Here is a 24,986-nt window from a genome sequence, read left to right as displayed (position 1 = left end):
CTACGGTCTTAGTAATAATATTAATAAAGTCACAGCTTGTTACGTTATTTTAACTTGATGTTTGTAAATTAACAATTGTATGCTAATATACTAGTTTCAGTAAATAAAATATATGAAAATTCCCAGTAATAAACAAATATGAAATAAAATTCAACGTAAATACACATTGTTAGATTTAGCTTTTCCAAAAAGTAATTTAATAAATATTATATGCGAATATTACTGGAGTATTTAAGTTGGCAAAAGAATACTATTGCTTGTAGTATGAATTAAGGACTTACAAGTAACGTAAAAATCAATTCTCTAAAAGTTATGTACATGCCTTTTGTATGACAAAAGAACATCATAATAGCGGCACTGTTAAATTCAACAAAGCTTCTTTCATTAATTATAGAATCAAAATAAAGAAAACGCTTTTACGTATTTCTATTTCTATTTCTACATAATGTTGTATAAATATTTAATGTTAGAAATTTAGCACACTATATGAGTTTTAGGTAACACGATACACGCAAACTCGAAATTACTTTCCATCCAGCATTTATGTATTTCGGCTATTACTTTGTGCATAAAATATTTTCATTTTACATTGCTATAGTTTTAATTGTTACAAATTCTTAAAAATCAATACTTATTAGTTGTTACTTTTGTATAAACATACTAATAATAAGATACAAAAGGTATAATAAATTATTTTAATACTCGTTTTGTATTATTATTTAAATAATTAATAATGTAAAAATGATTTTGTATATTATAAAGAAAATAAATTGTACGTATATTTGCGATAATAGTATTGCGTAACATTCGACACGTTTAATGTGTTGCAACGCAACAGTAAATGGCAATTATTTACTTTAGGGACCTCAATTCCAATTTTGACGACTTTGAAATATCTTGTAGAAGATAAGATTTTGAACAACTTTTTCTTATATATGTATATAACCGCTGCACGGCCTTAGTTCCCGAGATATTCGCAAAATTCCTTCCGTGCTACTTCAATGAATTCTGCTTATACATACGCATCCGTAGCAACATGTGGCGTCAACATCAGTCCGCCACTTATTGTCCTTCCACGAGAAGAAAACACAGCGTGTTTACATCCCCACTCTTGCTGCGGTCCGCTGATTGGCTGTCACCGATCTTCCGTGACAGCCAATCAGCTGACCGCGAGTCAGCGGACTGCGACAGGAGTGGGGATGTAAACACGCTGTGCCTTCTTCTCGCGAAAGCAGTGAAGGACATTCGTGGAACTTTGGTTACGCGCACTGGAGCGCATGATCATTGCCGTATACACTTAACTAGAATTTAGGGTATCGTTGGATCCCCATTAAGGAAAAAAATTCAAGGAAGTCATAGGGAAAGAGACAAAAACAAAAAATTTCCTCTTAATCTAGATGAGTATAGCTAGAGAAATACGTAGGGGATCTTCGATAAGTTAATTTTTGTGCGATTGGCGAGCATTTGAAGTAGAAAGTTCAATTTTGTACTAAACATGGGAATTCCCAACATGCACCTCTTTTTGCGCTAAAGATACATCTATGGTAGCGGACGACAGGTAGCTGTGACGTAACTTACGCATGCGCAGAAAGGAATCCCACTGCGTGGAAGGACGTAAGTACATATCAGGACATATCTGCTGTTTCTATAAACATCATCGCATCGGCCAGCGACGAATATAATATAACGTGTGAACCTAAAAATTAAACTCAACCGATTTCAATGATTTTGAATTGCAACTGCATGACCAGTTGCTTAAGGGCAGCTGGGATATTTAACTACCCTAACCTAACCTAACCTATCCTCACTGGGTGGTATGTGTGCGATGTTAAGATTAAATTCATTCGATTTCAACAATGTTGAATATCAATGTGCGTGGCCAGCCATGAATCGATGGATTGGGAATGTTCTTGCTTTCTGACCGACTTCTTTCGCAACTTTTTCGGTACTGAAATCTGATGCAAAGCGAAGATGCCGAGTGAAAAGTTCCAAATAACCCTCGTCTTTTGTTTACAATACAATACAATAAAATTATCAAAATCGGAGTTGATGCCCCTAAAGTAAATAATTACCATAGTCTATAGCGTAATGTTGTATATTCAAATATAATTTTAAGATAATGTTCTTTTCTGATATGAGCTAGGGGGGAAATGTGTGCAGCCATCTTGATCGCATCGCACGCGACGACGCTGTGAAATTACGCTCACTCGGTGATTAGCCATTGTCGATAGCGAACGTTGATTATGGTGTTCTATAGTATATAATTATCTGATGTATGTATTGTTACGCTATCACGTGAACGTAAGTTTTGTAGCGACCAACGGCCAGTGTTGCCGGCGTTCGACGCGCCATCTTATGTCAACTAGGTTAAGTTAGGTTAGTTAGTTTCTAGTCATAGGTTAGGGATTTTAGGATCGCGCCTCACGAGTAACAAAAGGAAGCGTTATTCAATTATTCCTCTCAGTATCGTCGTTAGTAAAAGACGTGTAGCACGGAAAAATAAAGAGTTTTATTCAGTGCAGCAGTTTGCATATTTATTCCTCCTGGGGAGACAATACAAACCACCACAGTTTAATGCACGTAGCGCCACAACGGGAATTATTGAAACCCAATTACTCGCTGTCGAGTACAGAGTCATGTAACTGCATTCTAATTAAGAGAGAAATTCAAACGGACCAGCGTACTATAACGAGCAATGCAATTGTATGCTTTTCAACGTGGATGTCAAGCTGGGGAAGGCAGAGAGAAAGGAAGGAATTTCTTAGAGATATTTAGTTTATTTTCTAAAGGCCGTGTCGAATGCGGAGTTTGCATCGTTCCTTCTTTTAGTTTATTACGGACCGTGCCAAATTAGCTATTTCCGTTAAGAGTTGCGATGGTCTTAAAATAATCTTGAAACAATAGTAATATCACAGACGACTCTAGTACTAGCCGTGCTGAAGGTAAAATGGCAACACCGCGGGAGTCCGGCTTCGATATACCTAGCCCAACCTACCGTAACAGCCTCCCACTACCAACCGGCCTCTGGGCTACATAGGCTCCATCTACCGGCCTTCCGGTCTCCCGCCTATCTTTCAAATGTTTCAAATATTAATGTACCGAAGTCCATTAAATGTGAGCAACGGAGCAATAATCCAGGTGTTTCATTTATTTATATTAACTCTACAGATCCTGATTTTGGTGTGTAGCACACTTATTTAATATAATCTATAGCATTTTTGGACATTTTGTTTTATATACACTTTTTTTTATAAATTTCACATATTCATTAATAATTCCACGGCGTTGCTGTGTTCCCAATTGCAAGGGAAATTATGATAGTACCTTAAAAGATAATAATTACAATTCTACATTTTTATTCCCCAAAGATGAGGAATTGCGGGAGAAATGGAGGGTTGCTATTCCTCGTAAGAATTGGACACCATCAAAATATTCTGCCGTCTGTAGTTTGCATTTTGCAGAAACTGATATTGAAAGGTACCACGGTATTCTATCGCCCAATGGTGTACTGGAGAATGTTTTCTTGAGATGTCCGAGGCTTATAAGGAATGTAGTACCCTCCATTTTACAACCGAAAAATTAGAAAAACAATTTGGAAATTATAGACTTTTATCTGGTTGTAATTATCATGTGTCATATAACGAAATAATTCATGCAGAAAAAAAAATTAGATCAAAACATATATTTACAAAATCGGCAAATTCGTTTTCTCTTACTGAAATCAAAAATAAATTTCGAATTTCTGATGACAATAATAACGATCTTCATGATCTTCCCACTGATGCGACTTGTTTCACAGGAATCTTCGATACCGAATACTTGTCCGATTGTGTTGTAGATGATTCCATTAAAATTTATATTTCTGGTTATGGGTCCCATTCTGTTGCTAAAAAATTAAATTGCAATATATGTCGTTTATTAGTTGTGGAGGATAAAGGTAAAACTGTAGGCGATGTATATTTTGATCACTTACAAAGAGGGGGCCTTTCTGTCCCCACTGAAGAAGCGATAGCCTCATTTATTCATATGTATGCAATAATGGAAGCCATAATAAATTATGGCAATTTAGAATCTCAATTTTTGCAATCTGGAAATCACAAACATATTTTATGTAAATTAACATATATTAGCATTCAATCAGACATACATTATTTAGCATTTTCAGATACATGCGTTTGTGGTCGAGCTTACCAAAGTATTTCGTTTAAATTATTATCAATTTTTTCAAATATTTTATTAAACGATTATGTGAAAACTGTAAATAATAGTCAGTTGGAAACACGTACAGACATCACTTCTAAAAATCGTAAATTAAAAACTTTTAATAGGAACTAGATTTTCAATCATTTTTTTTAATTTCATCTTTCTTAAAACATTAATTCTTATATATATTTAACTCATTCCTTTCGATATGTTTTAATACATTAATAAAGTTTTATTTACTTGCTTAGTATATTTTTATTATGAATACTATTTCACAAGATTCAAAGTTTTATTAGTTGTATTTCAAGAGAATTTCAAAGCATGTTTTGATATGTTTTGTTATTAATATTATTCAAAATTATTTATTATTATTTCAAAATGTAATACTTTATTTCTTTAAGAATACAAAAGTTATGTTTTTGTTATGTTCTATTTAAAAATATTAATTTTATATTAGAAAATAGGATGATATGGCTATTGGCGAACCACCCATTATAATAAAAAAAAAAGGTAACGCGCCATGGTAAATACCCCTAGGGTGGTGAGGAAATTTTTCACAATTATCATACTGTCCTCTAACACGATTTTATAATTAACTCCATAATTGTTCCTTTCAATAGCTAATTATGCTAACCTCTTTTCCACGGGCACTTAACCTGGTTTGGCTTCGTACCAATAATTTTGCCTATTTCAGGTCTCTATTAACTTATACATACCTTTATCAATTTTTAAATCCTTCAGTTTGGTTCAAAGATGGTTTTAACTTGTTTCACACCTCTATTTTCTTGAAATCTCTGTAAATATTTCAAATATAATGCATCACAACACCAAACTATTCCGACAGTCCACAAAATATATACCACATTTATAAATATTAATATACTTCTGTATTACTTCTACTTACTATAGTTATGATATTCATATATTCCTTATACATAATTAATAAAAAATACTGTATATTAGTATAATTTTATATCGCAAAATAACGTTAATTATAATCCTGAACAGAAAACTCCATTATTGAAAATAGGACTCCCGATCCGCACATGAGCGGTGTTCCCAAGTTCCATAGCACGGCTAGTACTAGAGTCGGCTGCGGTAATATGTATTATAACACATATGGTGATTAATCCAGTTCCAACAAATTCCCGTCGCGGCGCTACGTGTACTAAACCTGAATTCACGCGATAGCGTAACACTGTGTTGGTTCCCATACCAACTACTTAAAGCGTAAGAACTGACTAGAGAAATTCTCTAGAGCGTCGCTACGGAACCACAATTTTTTACGAGATTGTTCGGTTCAGGTTCTAATGTGTCATTAATTGGTTATAATTTATTATTTATTGTGTGTGAACTATAAATCACATAAAATAATATTGTATCTTCGATCAGAATTGTAATTGCCATTATATAATAAATAAATTATTTCGTAAAAATCGTATTTAAATATTATAACCTAATTAATTTGTATGCAAAGTGTACCGCTCGAAAATTGATTGAAAAATACGTCGATACTTTTAAGTAAATTGTATTCAAAATGAGTGCTTATAGTGTAGTAACGTCGGATTTTGTAAATGTGTCTATTACTACTTCTAGTCAGCAATCACATTGTGTAGAACGAAGATTTCAAAAAGGAATAACTATCGATGAATTTAAGGTTGGTATGTTTTTAATATTTACCATTTGTATCATTCTATACTGTTGTTTTAATATTAAGGGAAAATTGGAACTCGTAACTGGTGGTAATCCGTCGACAATGGTTGTCGAAGTGTACGATAAGAACAGTAAATTAATCTGCAAATTGGAAGATGGTCAACGACTTTTGGGATCGTACCCTATCGATGATGGAATGCGAGTTCATGTAAAATTATTATTCTTTTTATCGAATAGAATCAATAACACAATATATATTAATAATAAAATTGTATGTTATTTCAGATAATAGACAATTTTTCTCGTACCGATGAAAGTCTCAATAATGTTGAAAAATTTGATATGTCCGAAGAAGAATATGCTAAACGAGGAGGTATTATCGTGAAACTTGTAACATTTGTTTTTCTATTTTACATTGTTAATCTTTTTGATCCTAATAATTACTTGTTAAAATTTTGTATATTTAATGTTCAGTCAATTTTCCATCGACACCAATATTGTCACACTGTTCTTTATAAATAATAGTAGGAAATCGCTTTGAATTCAACTCCGATAAAAAGCCACGTAAAGTATTTCTGGTAGCTAATATTGTTAAACAATTTTTTTAATTCGATTACTTCATCTTGGATGATGCATACGTGTTTAATATAACCATTCTTCCACGAGAAGAAGGCACAGTGTGTTTACATCCCCACTCCCGTCGCAGTCCACCGACTCACAGGCATTGGTTGAAAACCGTGACGAAGATCGGTGACAGCCAATCAGCGGACTGCAGCAAGAGTGGGGATATAAACACGCTGTGCCTTCTTCTCGTGGAAGCACGGTACATATAGGATGTTCGGCCACCCATGGGAAAAATTTTAATGGAAGATTTTAGAAGCCAAAATAAGACGAAAATCAAGAATATCAATTTGTTGATTTTCGTCTTATTTTGGCCTCTAGAATCTCCCATTAAAATTTTTTTGTCAGGGGTGGCCGAACATCCTGTATATGTATAATTTTCTGTTTTGTTTAAAAATATGAAGTTAATTCTGTACATATTTATATGTAAATTACATGCTATGCGTGATGTCTTAGATACGGTGAAAGCGTTTTTGGAAATAAATAAATTAGGGAAGTACAATGAAGAGAAAATGAAAAACAAAGAAGAAAGAAAGAGGCAAGAAGAGGAGGCGGAAGCAACAGCAGCTCAGTTATGCAAAGTCGGTGATCGATGCGAAGTTTGCGTACCAAATCAACCGAAACGTAGAGCTAGTATCATGTACGTCGGTGAGTTGAGTAATGTATTTAAAATTATTAATCGATTACGTATTATGTAATACGTAAAAGAATATAGTATATATATTTTATTTTCTAGGTAAAACAGAATTTAAAGAAGGTTGGTGGATCGGTGTAAAATACGACGAACCGCTTGGTAAAAACGACGGAACGTAAGATTACGAATAATTTCATATAATTTTATATTTTTATCCATTCTATTTTTAATCTTTTATTTTTTCTCATTGTAGCGTCAATGGGAAAAGATATTTTGAATGTTTACCGAAATATGGTGGGTTTGTAAAACCAGTGCATATAAAAGTAGGAGATTTCCCGGAAGAAGAGTTCGACTTGGACGAAGAACTTTGAAATATTAAAATTCATTAATTTAACTTTCTTTTATTAAAAGAATTAGAATTTGTGAGAAATATCAAACGAATAATATTCATTGCGTCCAAAAATGCTTAATACTTTCTTCGTTTTATTATGTCCGGTCTCCAATTTACAGGATGCGTCTCTTCAGTCTGAAATTATAGGTAAAAAGATAATTAAATTCTATATTTTGATTACTGTATAATTATTCTTTAATAAGCAAGTTATTCTTACAGCAGTGTCGTCTTCTTTGTAAACTTTGATCGTTTTATCCGCTTCTGTGGTAATCATTCGAGTGCTAGACATATCAAATGTAATACTAAAGACACCAGCTTCGCTATCCATCGAGCCAGGTTGGACCGGAGCTTGTAAGCGTTGAAAATTATACCTTAAAATTTGAAGATTTTTTTCATAAACATTGGGACTTTAAACGAAATGGTAAATCTAATCGTATAAAATTACCCTGTCCTCCAATCCCAAAGATGCATAGTACCATTATCCGCTCCAGAAATTAAAACACCGTCAGCATTAACTGCCAAACAATTAACTATGGCATTGTGACCAGATAAATTTTGTATAAACTTTCCTTCCGGACACTTCCACTGTTTAATATTGTCTGGCGATGCTGAGGCGAACATGTATCTAATAATTAACAAAATTGGACATATTTAAATTCATTCATAAATTAGAATTCGTCAGCGAATTTTTTTTAAAACAGTAGTGATTGCTACGCGGATTAATCCATTATGGGCTTTTTTGTTTACACTTTTGTATCGTTTGCTTCGAGACTAGAATGCGTAGAAATAGAGAAGAAGGCACAGCGTGTTTACATCCCCCACTCTTGCTGCAGTCCGTTGATTGGCTGCCACCGTCACCGTTTTCGACCAATCCTGCACGGGAGTGGGGTGTAAACGCCGAGTCAGTGATAGACATCATGAGAATTTTGGTTATGCGCACTGGAATTTTCCCTCGTGGGATTCCTTTCTGCGCATGCGTAACCTGACGTCACAGCTACCATAGATGTATCTTCAGCACAAAAAGAGGTGCATGTTGGGAATTCCCATGTTTCACCCTAAATTCTAGTTAAGTGTATACGGCAGTGTTCATGCGCTCCAGTGCGCATGACCAAAATTCCCACGAATGTCCATCACTGCGCTGGGCCTTCTTCTCGTGAAAGCACGGTACGTAAAGCATTCAAAAGAAATACGTACAATGATGGATGGAAAGTCACAGCTCTTACACTTTTCTTGTGATTCGTTAAAGTAGCTCTAGATTTTCCTGCAGCCAAATCCCATAATCGTATGGTACAATCGTGACTTCCAGTGACAATCTAATATAAAAAAGAATGGTATAGTCGAGTCTCAAATATTTCATTTTAAAAAAAATATGAGAATGCTAGGTAAAGAATACCTGTGGTTCGGCTGTTTGACAAATTACGCTAGCAACTGTGTTAGTGTGGCCAACAAGCGTATGAATATTTGCTTTAGTGCGCATATCCCATACTCTTGCCGTCGAATCTCTACCTGCAGTCACTAATACGTCTATACTGGGATGCAGTGCCATGGAATACACTGCAGATAAGTGACCGTGATAGTGCCTTATAACCTGTAAATAAATAATTGTCATTGTATGAAATAAATAGTCTCGAGTACTGGAAATAATGATTTTAAATTGTGCCGGTAACCTTATTATATTCGAGATCCCAACACTTTACTTGTCGATCTTCCCCGCAAGAAAATAAATATGGATGTCGTTGAGAAAATGCGAGTCCACGTACGCTACTTATATGACCGGTTAAAGAAACTTTTAGTTTGCCGCTTGCAAGATCCCATATCTAGAATTTTGTTTCAGAAATAGTATAAATAAACTGCACCATTATCTTACATAGATTGTACGCGGTAAAACCATTATATCAAATAGCCGTATTACTTTGATTACTCTATCCGCTGAGCCTGTTGCAAACCATTCGTTTCCTGGCTCAACTGCGCAACATCGTACCCAACCGAGGTGACCACTAATAACTCTGTACAGTTTCCATGGTGCGTGCCATTTCGGTTTCGCCATAGAAGGTGCCTTTTTTTGTGGTATTGCGGCAGCATTATTAACTGCACTGTTTCCAGAATTTGTTTGCGTCATCGTAATAGCATTATTTTGCATAGGATTATAAGATATAATCGCAGTATTATTGCTTCCGCTAAAAGACTCGTCTGCAAGACATATTTTTCACGTTAGAACAGTAGCAAATTTATCTATACAGAACTATCAAAGGAGAAAGAAAAAGTTCAATATAAAAAATAAAAATTTCTTTTACTAATTGAAATGAGGCGTTTCAACATTTTTCCACTACGATGCTTTCTTTTTTTGTAAGTTGGAAAGTAAAAATGGAAAGAAACGTTGTTACTCTTATTAACAAATGCTGTTTAATATTTTTAGACGTTCAGTACTCTTTATGTCAATACGGGTATAAATAAATAAATACCGCCTGGTGGTGGAGGATCCACATTTTCGTTTTCATTTTGTGTTTTCATTATAATATTATCCTTAACACGTTCTAATACAGGGCCATAACAGTCTTTTGCTTTTACAGATTTTTTCACCCTTTGCCTAAAAGACGTTAGCATATTGCTTGGTTAACATTCATATTCATCAATTGTACAAAATGTATTTACATGTTACTTACATATTTGGATCCACCGGTGGTAATGTACCTTGGTTTAACAAAAACATATCGTGCATTCTCTTTAAAGATCTAAATACAAGAGTATGCACAGAATGCCTTTGTACATCCTGTAAAAGAAAATTAAATTCTTTAATAGTGAGAAATTTCAAATATCCTTCAAGGAAAACTTTCGAAAGTATTGTTCTTACCATTTTAAAGCTATATAAATGTTTCTACTCTATTCTATATCTTTGTTCATTATAACGAGATTCTATTAAAATAAAGGTTTAAAAGTATTGACAGGCAATTTAATGTTTCAGGACTTTTATTGACAAACTTTTCACATAGCCTAAGAAACACTTGTCTATCAGATTTGGTCACACCGGTTATGTTGTTATGAGCAGTGACCTCCTAGGGACTTTTACTTTAGTTAGAGTTTTTTTCCAGAGTTGGCAATGGGTTTGTAACGCCATCTGGAATAGCCTATATAAGGTGTTACGCTGTCGCGTGAATTCGGGTTTAGTACACATAGCGCCGCGGCGGGAATTTATTGGAACTGGATTAATCACCATCGAGTCCGCGATTCAAGCGAGCGAGATTCAAACAAATTCGCGTATTATAATACATACTACTATTGTATGGAATTCAACGCGAGCAAGTCAAGCCAGGAAAATCGAGTATTGTAAACTTTCTTAACGGCCGCGTTCAAATCGGTGAGTTTACGATACAGACGTGACAGCCGGATGTAGATAACATTCTTTTGTTTGCTTATCACACTCTGCCGATAGCTCGCTACAAAGGTATAAAATCTATATTTCTTAATCCTACGCGTGCTTAATCAACTTGAATATAACATTTGGAAATATTTAAGAACGATATCCGCGATCTAGTTACTTACTATCTAGTAACTAACTATACACGATATAGGGAAAAGGGTCCCGACGGTTGGCATCGGCGCTAACTGCGCCATCTGCGGGAGTAACTAGGGAGTTACTTTATGCTCCCTATATAGGACTTTACAGTACGTTGAAAATAGTGTAGACTCTACACTGTAGAGGCGTTTGCGTTGGACAGTTCAACTTACGCTATAACTGGCATCTCTTATTATCGCGTGAATTCGGGTTTAGTACACATAGCGCCGCGACGGGAATTTATTGGAACTGGATTAATCACCATCGAGTCCGCGATTCAAGCGAGCGAGATTCAAACAAATTCGCGTATTATAATACATACTACTATTGTATGGAATTCAACGCAAGCAAGTCAAGCCAGGAAAATCGAGTATTGCAAACTTTCTTAACGGCCGCGTTCAGATCGGTGAGTTTACGATACAGACGTGACAGCCGGATGTAGATAACATTCTTTTGTTTGCTTATCACACTCTGCCGATAGCTCGCTACAAAGGTATAAAATCTATATTTCTTAATCCTACGCGTGCTTAATCAACTTGAATATAACATTTGGAAATATTTAAGAACGATATCCGCGATCTAGTTACTTACTATCTAGTAACTAACTATACACGATATAGGGAAAAGGGTCCCGACGGTTGGCATCGGCGCTAACTGCGCCATCTGCGGGAGTAACTAGGGAGTTACTTTATGCTCCCTATATAGGACTTTACAGTACGTTGAAAATAGCGTAGACTCTACACTGTAGAGGCGTTTGCGTTGGACAGTTCAACTTACGCTATAACTGGCATCTCTTATTATCGCGTGAATTCGGGTTTAGTACACATAGCGCCGCGACGGGAATTTATTGGAACTGGATTAATCACCATCGAATCCGCGATTCAAGCGAGCGAGATTCAAACAAATTCGCGTATTATAATACATACTACTATTGTATGGAATTCAACGCGAGCAAGTCAAGCCAGGAAAATCGAGTATTGCAAACTTTCTTAACGGCCGCGTTCAGATCGGTGAGTTTACGATACAGACGTGACAGCCGGATGTAGATAACATTCTTTTGTTTGCTTATCACACTCTGCCGATAGCTCGCTACAAAGGTATAAAATCTATATTTCTTAATCCTACGCGTGCTTAATCAACTTGAATATAACATTTGGAAATATTTAAGAACGATATCCGCGATCTAGTTACTTACTATCTAGTAACTAACTATACACGATATAGCGAAAAGGGTCCCGACGGTTGGCATCGGCGCTAACTGCGCCATCTGCGAGAGTAACTAGGGAGTTACTTTATGCTCTCTATATAGGACTTTACAGTACGTTGAAAATAGTGTAGACTCTACACTGTAGAGGCGTTTGCGTTGGACAGTTCAACTTACGCTATAACTGGCATCTCTTATTATCGCGTGAATTCGGGTTTAATACACATAGCGCCGCGACGGGAATTTATTGGAACTGGATTAATCACCATCGAGTCCGCGATTCAAGCGAGCGAGATTCAAACAAATTCGCGTATTATAATACATACTACTGTTGTATGGAATTCAACGCGAGCAAGTCAAGCCAGGAAAGTCGAGTATTGTAAACTTTCTTAACGGCCGCGTTCAGATCGGTGAGTTTACGATACAGACGTGACAGCCGGATGTAGATAACATTCTTTTGTTTGCTTATCACACTCTGCCGATAGCTCGCTACAAAGGTATAAAATCTATATTTCTTAATCCTACGCGTGCTTAATCAACTTGAATATAACATTTGGAAATATTTAAGAACGATATCCGCGATCTAGTTACTTACTATCTAGTAACTAACTATACACGATATAGGGAAAAGTGTCCCGACGGTTGGCATCGGCGCTAACTGCGCCATCTGCGGGAGTAACTAGGGAATTACTTTATGCTCCCTATAGGAGCGTTGAAAATAGTGTAGACTCTACACTGTAGAGGCGTTTGCGTTGGCCAGTCTAACTTAGGCTATAACTGGCATCTCTTATTGTACCTGCTCTTTGCATGTAGTTTAATACGGCAACGTTTATTGACGGTTGAATGAATTTTTTATCAAACGTAGATTTCTTTCGAAAATTTTAGATACTTTTGATAGTTTCGAGGAGGTATCATGTTTAAGAGAAGACTGAAAGCCCTTGGTTATGTAGAATGTGACAAAGTTAATATAAACGGTTTGTTTTTTTAGTATAAATTTCATTAAGTAGTTTTAATCTATCAATAGATTCTAACATATTCCGAAACATATTTGTTTTTAACGATAGATAACAAAAAATTTTAATTATTTCATCATACTTTGAAATAATTTTTGATCATTACATGTTATACTTTTGCAAATGCAATTACAAAGATAAAATTTTATTGGAACTAATGACTTCGGGACATTATTATTTTCTTACAATATTTTCATACTCGCCATCAAAATTTACTATATTTCTAATAACTTAAGATTCACTCTATCATATTTGTGTAATTTTAATTTCATCGCATAAATACTTATATGCTTATCTTACTATAATATTTAATCAATTAGTGATTTACATTTTAAATATTACAGATACGCAACACTTTCGTAAAGTAACAGTTTGGTTAGAAGACCAAAAAATACGTCAATACAATATACAAGATCGGAAACAGTTGCGCGATATAAAAAATGAAAATTGGCCTAACGTTTTTTCACAATACTGTAAGGATCTTGACTGCCCGATTTCTGGTAATTCTTTGGCCCAACTAGAATGGCTGATTGGATATGCTGTTTGGTTGGAAGCAGAAAATAATAGTAAGATCACGCACGATATTTATATTTAAATATTTTAAGATAGAATAATGGAAGTTAAAAAGAAAATTATATAATATCTAGTTTTAAAATATTTAGCTTTAGAAATGTTTTCTTAAGTTAATAAGAAATAATTATTTCCTAAGAAAACATAAAGGAATGTTTTTATCGTATTGATATACAGTCGTTTAATGACAACATTTAATATATTGTGATCGTTGTCTATGAGAAAATAAGTTCGAAATTGTGATTTAGGTGAGGAATATTCTGAAAATGTGAAAGAGATGAAAATAAAAATGAAAAACGAAACGCTGGTGCCCCGCCTTATATCTAAGAATCCACTCGATAATTTGGACTGTGAGTATATGCAAATATTACAATGATTCTTAAAAACCTAGTGCCTCGTATTAAATTTTAATTACTACTTTTTCTAAAAATGAAAACAATTCATATAACTGTAGGTATGGAAAATCTTTCTTATTTTGTTTACTTATTTATATAATCTTTATTTTTAAAATGCAATTTAAAAGATAGCTCGATTCAAGTTTCAGGATAGTCAATAGCAATATTATAATTTCTCTATGTATATGTTACCATTCTGACCATTTTGCAATCATTCAGTCGACAGTAAAGAGTTCAAACAAGGAACTTACTCGGTGGCGAAGTTACTACGAATTCCAAACCACCTGGATCATCTGCTGAGGTTAAAAGCCTGCAGTAAACTGGTGCAAAGGAGATTAAATCCTGAGTGCGTGCAAAATCCAAATTCGAAAATACTACGAGGCAAACCGTTCCCTGTGATGAACATCGCTCCTGGTTTCCAATTGAACAACCCTGCGTTGGAGAATGCAGCCAAGATCCTTGCCCTTCTTTATATTCAAGACATCAGGAATCTTCAAACGAAGATCAATGAAGTGATCGTTCGTGTGCAAAGCATCACCGCCAATCCTAAGACGGACACTAAGTTAGGAAAGGTTGGAAGATAAGTGATCGACAGGTAAATGAATAGTCGACCAGAAGTTCGGGAAACTATAAAAATACAGAAATTTCAAATGTGGGAAACGGAATCTCTGGAAGGAAAGATACTTTCTGTATCCGCTCTTAATAAATTAAACTCTTTCTATTTGTATTCTACGGAATCGTTTAAACCGAGTTCTAGTATCCTTTAATAAAAAATTCACGCATACATATTCTTACAAAATGATCTTGCATATTTCACTGACCAAGTAGAGCTAAATTCTAATTTGTTCTAGTCCAGATTAACAAAGAAACAAAAATTTGTAGAGCTTGTTCTTTTGTTCTCTTCGGTCGTCTGTGGGAAGAACGCTTTTACACAGATAGCAATGTATACAAGTTTGCCACAACGTAATTTTTATTCATTGTACTAATTAAGTATTAATAATTGTTAAGAATATATCTTTGTAATATATAGAATATGATAAAATGTATCTGTACATATCTATAAATGATCAGGTACGAACATATTTTGATAATAATGTTTATTAACCCTTAAAAGAGTCGGTTAGACAACTCTTTACAATAGTAAGACTGTTATAATGGTATGTTGTCACAGGAGTTGGTTAACTGACTGTTTATTGTCGAGGTATACACATATGTATGTGGTCGTTAGACATTCGAGATATGAATCAAATTGCTTGCTTTCGAGTTATTTTCTGTATAGCACAGATAGTTATAGCAAGCCATCTATACTGTTTGTTATAATAGTAGCTTCTTTACTGGGATAAGCATTACTCATTCTTGCTAATACATAGGATTGCATAGGTTTGATTTTTTCAGAACTTTCTGTTTCTTCTATTATGTATATTGAACCCTCCGAAAGCAGGGGTTTGCTGAGCCATACTGTGCACTCTCAGACGAGAGGTACTCATGTATGATCAACTATTCTTCAGGTATTAACTATTAGCACTGTGTCGTCACTCGAAATCGTAACACTCACGAGTGTTAATAGATATGCCCGAATGGTTTGGAAAAACCTAAGTTGTACTCAAAAAGATTCTGGGATATTTCGAGGGAACCTGCCCTATGATCCTTTCACGATATAACCTCTAAAATCAGATTAGTATACCGCGGCCATTTACGTGTTTTTGCTAGCTAGCTTCGCTGGAAATCTCGGTTCTTAGAACAAATTCCAGGAATTGTGTTGTTAGTGCCGAGAGAGAGAGAGAGAGAAATGATGAATTGAAAAGAGATCGAGAGCCGAAACGCGGCGCGTCGCTACCCGGTTCTGCGCCTGCGCGACGGAGCCCAGCCGCGGCCGTCACGTCGTCACGATTCATTCGTGAGCCGTCGGCGATCGAGAGCGGACCGTGTGACGATCTCGCTCCAATTTTCGTACGAACTCCAAAGAGTATAAGCCGATCTTTCTCCTCGTAATCGAACCAAATTTACGGACATTTATTTATGGAAAATCTGGTCATAGCGACTTGAGATTTTCCCACAAAAGGACAATCTGCCTAACGTAGCGATCGTAGACGCAGGATTGTGATTGAACGTTGCAGTTCGTTGCCGCGACTGTGACGTTAGGGATTCGATTTAAAATAGATATTTCCTAAATTATTTGAAATTTTTTAATTTCGCCGAAAAATTTACTTACCTGCTCCTTTTCAATTTTTATACGAAATTTCTTTTTCATTTTTAAAAAGCTTATTTAGCATTGTAGAATGAATATATTTAATAACTGTTTTTAGCGTTCTACTAGTACTAGTTTCGTGTAAAAGAAAATTTCGTTCTATATTTTCAACATTTATGAGAGCAATGATCTTTTTTGATTATACTATGATTGCTGATGCATCTTGTATAAAATTTATTTAACATCTGCCAAGTGCATATTTCATGTGTTTTCATTGAAGCCGAACGCTGAAAAGACGTTCTGTTTGTTGAATTTGTACGTAAAAAGTAAAAGTATTTAATACTGCAATGGTATATTTATTATTTCACAATATTTTTAATGACATTAATGTTGTTCAAATGTTTACAAGCATTAGTATTTATTTGTAAGCATTGTAAGTCGAAAGTATCTATCGATGGTAATGATTAGTGGTAGTTGCCGTGTGTTCAGAATAAATTAATAATAATGAAACAATTTTACAATTTAATCGATGTGTAATGATCAATACTAAGATGTCACTTTATTGTAGATACAAATGAAATACATATATAAAAACATACAATTGCTTTAATAAAAGAATTACAATGATCACTTTGATACAGTATACCTCTGTTGCCGTACGCTTTATGAAATTGCCTATTCGTATGTGTTATAACATTGAATAAATTTATATGAAAGAATACTTTGGTAAGCCTTTCACGATATAACGGGTATTTAATTAGCATATATAGTCGTGCACATATAGATCAATTCTATATACAGTGAACGTTGCATTTATGTCCGAACTGATCTACAGAATAAATGCCTGGTGTGTTCATCCCCGCTTACTAAGGGGAATTCCCCCATTTTTTACTCGTTGTCCTTTTCTACGTTCGACACTCGACTCGAAATGTTTCTATAATTACAGTAATGATTCTTAAGATTGGCATCACTCCGGTGTTGGCATGTTCGTCTTTCGTACAGCAGAGACGAAATTCGAAATCAGCAGATATTTATACACCGCGGTATCATCGAGCCTCGGAGTTGCCTTTATCTTTTGCCGATGGCCGTAGTCGATAACCAAAGAAAAAAGGACAGCGAGTGAGTACGAACGAGAGAGAAAAAGCATTGGTTCTCTATACAAATCGTCACTGGCATATCCCAGCTCATATCGTTTTTTTTTTATGTTTCACTGGCTCCAAGGGGGATCCCCCCAATAATTAGGAAGGATAGAACCGATCAACAACTTACGAATCACGTCCAGGTTTCGTTTCAAGAATCATCATCATGAACGTTTAGCTTGGAGGTCTCAATTTTTGGGCATATATTCAACTTTTACTGTATATCGACGGGAAATTCATTCTTACATTATTATTGCAAATGGTACAATCTTTAGAATTCGCATAGTGTATGAATCGAAGTAATAAAATTGAAACATATAATTATGTTTTATTAGCACAATTTTGCACGGATTACAAACGTTAACGTTGGACATGAATGGACATTTAAGCTATCAGTTGATCTTGCATTGTCTTTTCATCGGGATAGCTTAAATCGTATAAAGCCAGGAGCGCAGACTTCGCTGCTATCTTCTTGGCGTCCTTTTTGTTTTTTGCTGTAACAACGTGCAGTTTTGGTAAGAAGATAATAAAAATTAGATGAACGTGTCTATTACAGTACTGCCCGCTTTGGCGTCCGCGCTTTTGCCCACTTTAGCGTCCCTCGCTATCCCCACTGATTCTTCGATGTCGGACCCCAATGATGGACATTGTGGGGATTTTGGTCATGCGCACTGAAATTTTCCCTCGTGGGATTCCTTTCTGCGCATACGTAAGCCGACGTCACAGCTACCATAGATGTATCTTCAGCGCAAAAAGAGGCGCGTGTTGGGAATAGTGAAAATATCTAGCTTTTGCTGGGTTGGTATGAATGATGAGTTGGTATGAATGATGAGTTGGTATGATTGGTGAGAAGGAAAAAAATGTGTGCGCGATTGGAAAAAAGAAGAAGCGTTTTGTAAGCGAGGTGCGATGTAAAAATTACAATAAAAAAAAACCCAAGAGAGGTTATGGGCCCAGTACCCACGTGTCGTCAGAAAAGGAAAAGTAAGATTATATCGTTATCGTAAAAATACACGAAAGCAAAAATGTTACAAACAACTACTAAATATTTGCCACTGTTCGATGGAGAACATTTCTCGAACTGGAAATTTAGGGTGCTGGCAATATTGGAAGAAAGAGGGGTAAGAAAAGTCGTGGAAGATCCTGATCCCACAGGTGCCACTTACACTAAAGATGATAGTGTAGCTAAAGCCATCATAATACAGTGCATAACTGATAAGCACTTAGAATATGTGAAAGACAAAGAACATGCAAGTGATATGATAAACGCATTACAGAATGTCTTTGGAAGGAAAAGTGTATTCACTAAAATATACATAAAAAAGAAATTATTATCATTAAAGCTAAAAGAAAATGAAAAAATGGAACAACATTTCGTTAAATTCGACTCATTGATAAGAGATCTCGAATCAGCCTCAGGAAGAAAAATCGAGGAAGATGACAAAGTGTGTCGTTTGCTAATAACGGTACCAGCCAGTTACGACAATGTAGTCACCGCTATTGAAACGATGCAGACAAGTGTTACTTTGGATTTCGTGAAGACTAGACTGCTAGAATATGAACTGAAAAGGGAAGATGTATCTGCAACAGTCGTGGAAAATGAAACAAGTTTCCTGGTATGTTTCGGGCGTGGAAAAAAAGGGTCACAAAAGCTATGAGTGTCCCAACAAACACAGAGAAAACAAGTATGAAAGCAGAGGAGGAAAAACGCGTTTCAGTCAAAGAGGCAAACCAAGTCACGCAAAGATGGTTTCACATAATGTTGATATAACGTTTCTAGCAATGAATGAAAATAATATATGTTTGGAAACAAAGTGCGAAGAAAAAACAGTGACATTTGTCATTGACTCGGGTGCCACTGAGCATCTAGTAAACGAAGAATTAGAGAAAAATATGAAATCCGTGGAAATGATTTCTCAAGAAATCTTAATATGAACAGCAAATGATGATATATTAAAAGCAAAGAAAAAAGGAAAACTGTTGCTATTATATAAAGGAAAAAGAATATGCTTAGAAGCTCTTATCGTAAAAAATTTAAGTCACAATCTGCTGTCAGTGAACCAATTGACAAAACGAGGCTTCACCATCACCTTCGACGAAGACATAACAAAAATAAAAGGTAAGAACGTGAGTTTGGTTACAAAGAAGGAAGGGAAAATATACACAATGACGTTCAAAATAAGAAATGAGAGGAACGTAGCATATGGAGCGGAGAACGATTCATCATTATGGCATAGAAGAATGGGTCACCTGAATAGAAAAGTAATGAAGATAATGGAATTACCAGTGGATGAGAATGATTGTGAAACATGCACAGAGGGTAAGTTCACAAGAGTGCCATTTATGAGTTGTCAATATCCTCGATCACGCAGGACTGGTGAATAGCTCCACACTGACCTTTGTGGACCAATAAATCCACCGACCATCAATGGTGAGAGATACTTTCAGACAATTATCGACGATTATACTCACTTCACAACAGTGTACTTGTTAAAATGCAAAGATGAAGCAGTTAATAATATAAAAAACTATGTACAAAGAATCAAAGCACAATTTGGAAACAAAGTGTACAAAATACGCTGTGATAATGGAAAAGAGTTCCTAAATGTTGAATTAAAAAATTTCTGTAATCTTAAAGGAATAAGGATACAAAGTACCATCCCTTACACACCACAACAGAGTGGGGTAAGCGAGAGGATGAACAGAACGTTACTGGACAAAGCCAGAGCAATGATGTCAGGAAATGATCTACCGAGGAATCTATGGGGAGAAGCAACAAGGACAGCTGCATTTCTGTTGAACAGATCTCCTACAAGTGCTCTCAAAGAAGACATACCAGCCAAAAGATGGTATGGTCATTTGAATTTAGGAAAAATAAGAGTATTCCGATGCAAAACATGGTCATACATATTACCAAAAACAGGAAAACTTGAAAACAGAGCAGTAGAAGGAAGAATGGTAGGATATTGCGATAATGGATATAGAGTGTGGGTCCCATCGACGGACAAGATTATCTCAGTGAGAGACGTAAAGTTTGATGAAAGGAAAAATCAACTGAAAAAAGAAACAATAAGAATAGATGAAGAAATACAGCAAGAAGAAAAGAAAAATGAACAACTGGGAGAAGAGAATAAACCGGATGAAGAAAAAGAAAACATTACTGAAGAAGAAGAGAATGACGAAGAGAAGAATGAAGAATTACCACAGAATACAAACAGAACAAGAAGAGCTAGGAAAGCACCTAGTCACTTAAAAGACTATCAGGTGTATATGAGTTACTGTTTATTGGCCAACGCCGATCCCAAAACTTACAATGAAGCAGTACAACAAGAAGAATGGAAAATAGCAATAGACAAAGAGCTAGAAGTTCACAAAAAGCTGGGAACTTGGGGAAAAACAATGCTGCCCAAAGGAGTTCAAGCTATCGATACAAAGTGGATATTCAGAACCAAAGAACAAGGTATCAAAAAGGCAAGGTTGGTCGCTAAAGGATACCAACTACATGAAGAGGAGTCTATGTACGCACCGGTAGCTAGACTCTCGACAGTGAGGATGCTGTTTTCGATCGCTCTACAAAATGGCTGGAAAATAAATCAAATGGATATACCAACAGCATTTCTAAATGGACGACTTCAATCGGAGGTATATATCAAACCACCTCAAGGTTTAAACGAAGAGAAAGGAACGGTGCTCAAACTTAAAAGAGCATTGTACGGTCTCAAAGAAGCACCAAAATGCTGGAACAAGACGTTTAATGACTTTGCCATTAAACACGGATTCAACAGATCCAAGAGTGACTTCTGTCTGTACACAAAAGGCAGAACAATAATGTTGGTATATGTAGACGACATATTGATAACGGGAACAGCAATCAATCAGATAATACAGCCATTGAAATTAGAATTTCACACAAAAGTTTTGGGAGAAATCAAAAATTTTCTCGGAATGCAAATATTTAGAGATGAGAATACAATCAAGATCTCTCAAGAAACTCTAATCAACAAAATGTTGACAAACTTTGGAATGGAGCAATGAAAGGAGGCCTCAACTCCTATGGAAGCAAACTTTCGAGCAGAAGGGAACGAATGCGCAGCAAATGTACCTTACCGAGAGTTAATAGGAGGTCTAATGTACATTTCAATGGGTTCGAGGCCTGATATTACATTTGCAGTGTCATATCTGAGCAGGTTTCTTGACAAACCGAGTCAAACTACATGGAATGCGGCAAAGAGAATACTCAGATATCTGAAAGGAACGAAGAATAAATGCTTAAGGTATGTAAAAACTAACTCATACAGTCTAGTTGCCTTTTCAGACACCGACTGGGGAGGAGATATAATAGACAGAAAAAGTACGACAGGAGGGGCAATTTTTTCCAATAACCATTTGATACATTGGATATCAAGAAAGCAGCAAAGCGTTGCCCTGTCATCGACAGAAGCCGAATATGTTGCTGCTGCTCTAATCTCTGCCGAGCTAATATCATTAAAAGGAATTGCTGTAGAGAAGGTGCAAAAAGGAAATAGATGCAACACTGCTTGTCGACAATCAAGGAGCGATCAATATTGCAAGGAACTACGAAAACAGCAAGCGGAGCAAGCACATAGATATTAAGTATCACTATATCAAGGATTTAGTTAATGGGGGTTTCATAATTCTAGATTATATAGAGACGAACAAAAACACTGCGGGACATATTAACAAAATCACTGGTGTCAAAGCTGTTTATAAAACATAGAGACAACTTGCAAATGCTTGATTAGCAATTCTCATCGTTGCGATTTGAATTGAGGAAGGGTGTGAAAATATCTAGCTTTTGCTGGGTTGGTATGAATGATGAGTTGGTATGATTGGTGAGAAGGAAAAAAATGTGTGCGCGATTGGAAAAAAGAAGAAGCGTTTTGTAAGCGAGGTGCGATGTAAAAATTACAATAAAAAAAACCCAACAGGAATTCCCATGTTTTGTACAAAATTGAACTTTCTACTTCAAATGCTCGCCAATCGCACAAAAATTAACTTATCGAGGATCACCTACGTATTCCTCTAGCTTTACTCATGTAGATTAAGAGAAAATTTTTTGCTCCAGTGCGCATGACCAAAATTCCCACGAATGTCCAACACACTGGCTCGAACACAACTTTGAACGAGATCGGCTGTAAAATTTTCTTTCAAATTCGTAGACAATAGCGGGCAGAATTGTACATGTAAACAATTTCTATGAAACATTCAAAAATTAAAGCCGTATGTTCATAAATCAATCCTTAAAATACAATCTTTTATTTTTAAGATGCAAAATGCATGTAAAAGTAATTAATCTTGATCGCATTTTGTATTGCATTGGGTTGGCAAGAAAATATTTTCGATCGTCACGCATAGAGGGCGTTGTAATTGTTTCGAAGGACTTTCAAATGGACACATGAGCCTGAGGCTTAGCTGTCGTTAATAAAAAAAAAATTCCCCCAGTGTTATGTTCTCTTCCTTGTGGTATTTGATATCAGTCACATTTAGGTTAGGTTACTCCAGGTTATTTTAACATATAGAATATAGAAATGAACATTTCTAGAAAGAAAAGCTGCTGAGGCTTACAAAGAGACATCAGAAGTTTATGGTGTTGATTGTGTAACGAAACGTACGTGTCAGAATTGGTTTAAAAAATTGCGTTTTGAAAATTTTTCACTTAAAGAGGACCCACGTTCTGGTCGACCTGTTTAAATTGATGATGACCAAATCAAAGCCATAACTAAAGAGAATTATCGAGCTATTCGGAAGATTGCAGAGAATTATGTATCGTACATAATTGAAAATCACATGAAATGTCTTGGGCTCGCAAAGAAGCTCGAATTGAAAAAGATTTACTTAACGCAACAAGTCAATATTTGATTTTATTAATTTTATTAAATCGCACTTAATTCAGTTTTTCTTTGTGTAACAAAAATGAGTTTCATTTCCCATTACGAAACCAAAATTACTTTCTTGCCAACATATGTGTCATAACATATGTCTCAGAATGGAATTATTTATGAACAGTACGCTTATTAATCTTCATTCTTAGTTTGCTTCAATATTAATTTAAATTTGCAAAATTTTAATCTAAAAGTCAGCTTTCAAACGATAAATGTATGTTATATTACCTGTTCCTGTATATTCAATACCATCGATCTCTACAGCAAGAGTAAACATTGTGTTAGGTGGATTACCAACACGATTTAATTCCGTGTATGTTAAACCTGGTCTCATTTGGTTCAATAACATAACAGGATGTATGTTTGTGGCATTCGGTGGGAGTTCTTTTTGTACTGGAGTTTTTGGAGCCTCGGCAGAGATTTCTCTTTTAATTCCTTTGACAGGCGATGGTAATCCTGGTCTTGGAACTGGAACCGATGTTCCTTGATTATGCCATTCAAGGAAAAGTTTATACAATGCAAAACTAGCCAAAGAACTCCATGGGATTTCATCATTTTCGTCAGTAGTAGTGTCCATTGGTGTTCCAGCTTCTTCATTCGTAGTATCCTTTAATGAAGCAATGGCAGTTTCCGTGGTTTGATTAGTCTGTCCATCTGTTTCAGCATCGATACGTGCTTTCATCGATACCGCTGTCATTTTTTCGAGTAGCAATGCTTTTAATGCATTTTCAGCAGCATTTTGTCGAGCAAGTGGCTTCGATAATCCTTGTCCAACAAAAGTTTTCCCATCTAGCTGTTTTTATTTACAACATATTAATAACAATTTAATTACATTTATGTTACATTCAGAGAACAAGTTATATTTATGCAAATAGAATATGATTTAAACAATAAAATAATTTCAAAATTTTAATATTAGGTGTACAAATGAATAATCCAAATTATCTTAAGCAGTTATAAAATCAAGTTTAACCCTTTGCACTCCTATGTCGAGTACGACTCGACATCAATTTTTATCTTAGGATCTCCTTCGTCAAGTCCCACTCGACATTTTCTCAAGTCCAAACCAAACAGATATCATACACTTGAAAATTACAAAATACAACAACAGTGTAAATAAAACACTTGTTTTAACAGGTAAATTTCAAATAAAACTCTTAAAAGCATTGAATACAATTCGGAGTGCAAAGGGTTAAAGTCAATAGATTTCCCCGCTCTTTTGGGGTCATATAGTGTTGACATATAGCTAGTTAAAACAAAAGATAGTTTAGTGAAAGGCCCAACATAACCTTCAAAAGTATTCAATTCAGCAGAGTCGAAAATGGCAACAGATACATATCTGACACTGCAATCTTTACGAATTCTAACAAGCGAAAAATGCTGCAAGAGCACGCGAATCGATTTGTTCCTTTCTCGGTGAAGGTGTTGTATCGTATGTGGCGTCACCTCCCATGCTCGCCACCAGAGGGGTCGCGTTCTCACAAGCGCTCGACCAACGCTGGGAAAAATTTGAATGAAG

The 24,986-nt window shown here is 35.5% G+C and overlaps 4 protein-coding genes and 1 long non-coding RNA gene across 7 annotated transcripts in view; 2 read left to right on the top strand and 3 right to left on the bottom strand.

Moving 5' to 3' along the window:
• Positions 1-3,284: 3,284 nt before the first annotated feature.
• On the bottom strand, positions 3,285-5,231 carry LOC122400035. Of its 2 annotated transcripts, XR_006259327.1 has the most exons (5): positions 5,108-5,231; positions 4,920-4,997; positions 4,192-4,297; positions 3,974-4,087; positions 3,285-3,886 (listed from the first exon to the last, which is right to left on the bottom strand). It is a non-coding gene; the product is annotated as an uncharacterized LOC122400035 (long non-coding RNA). The 2 variants fall into 2 exon arrangements; XR_006259328.1 differs by lacking the exon at positions 4,192-4,297.
• A 263-nt stretch (positions 5,232-5,494) lies between these two features.
• On the top strand, positions 5,495-7,505 carry LOC122400034 (tubulin-folding cofactor B). Its single transcript, XM_043401230.1, has 6 exons — positions 5,495-5,860; positions 5,921-6,064; positions 6,142-6,229; positions 6,934-7,125; positions 7,214-7,286; positions 7,365-7,505. Exons 1-6 carry the CDS (start codon positions 5,741-5,743, stop codon positions 7,480-7,482), a joined length of 735 nt encoding a protein of 244 aa, XP_043257165.1. The 5' UTR covers positions 5,495-5,740; the 3' UTR covers positions 7,483-7,505.
• On the bottom strand, positions 7,447-10,509 carry LOC122400032 (pleiotropic regulator 1). The gene is made up of 10 exons (XM_043401228.1): positions 10,354-10,509; positions 10,166-10,272; positions 9,965-10,089; positions 9,415-9,692; positions 9,170-9,319; positions 8,896-9,090; positions 8,697-8,815; positions 7,948-8,127; positions 7,720-7,873; positions 7,447-7,637 (listed from the first exon to the last, which is right to left on the bottom strand). The coding sequence occupies exons 1-10, from the start codon at positions 10,354-10,356 to the stop codon at positions 7,578-7,580; spliced, it is 1,371 nt and encodes a 456-aa protein (XP_043257163.1). The 5' UTR covers positions 10,357-10,509; the 3' UTR covers positions 7,447-7,577.
• Positions 10,510-13,074: 2,565 nt separating this feature from the next.
• Positions 13,075-15,194, top strand: LOC122400033 (RNA transcription, translation and transport factor protein). Its single transcript, XM_043401229.1, has 4 exons — positions 13,075-13,233; positions 13,617-13,838; positions 14,091-14,192; positions 14,457-15,194. Exons 1-4 carry the CDS (start codon positions 13,173-13,175, stop codon positions 14,819-14,821), a joined length of 750 nt encoding a protein of 249 aa, XP_043257164.1. The 5' UTR covers positions 13,075-13,172; the 3' UTR covers positions 14,822-15,194.
• Positions 15,195-16,879: 1,685 nt separating this feature from the next.
• The window catches only part of LOC122399858 (transcription factor SPT20 homolog), a 39,528-nt gene continuing 31,421 nt past the window's right edge, over positions 16,880-24,986 (bottom strand). For both annotated transcript variants that reach the window (XM_043400886.1, XM_043400887.1), the window contains 2 exons: positions 23,696-24,260; positions 16,880-18,058 (listed from right to left, as the gene is read on the bottom strand). In XM_043400886.1, the coding sequence (XP_043256821.1) occupies positions 17,949-18,058; positions 23,696-24,260 (675 nt within the window). In that variant the 3' untranslated portion in view covers positions 16,880-17,948. The remainder of the gene's footprint in view (positions 18,059-23,695; positions 24,261-24,986) is intronic.

The sequence above is a fragment of the Colletes gigas genome, unplaced genomic scaffold (genome assembly GCF_013123115.1).
Source record: "Colletes gigas isolate AHSC1104 unplaced genomic scaffold, ASM1312311v1 Colletes_gigas_Sc00015, whole genome shotgun sequence".
Taxonomy (NCBI): Eukaryota; Metazoa; Arthropoda; class Insecta; order Hymenoptera; family Colletidae; genus Colletes; species Colletes gigas.
Note: the sequence above shows the minus strand (reverse complement) of the source record. Positions and strands in the feature narration are given on the sequence as shown.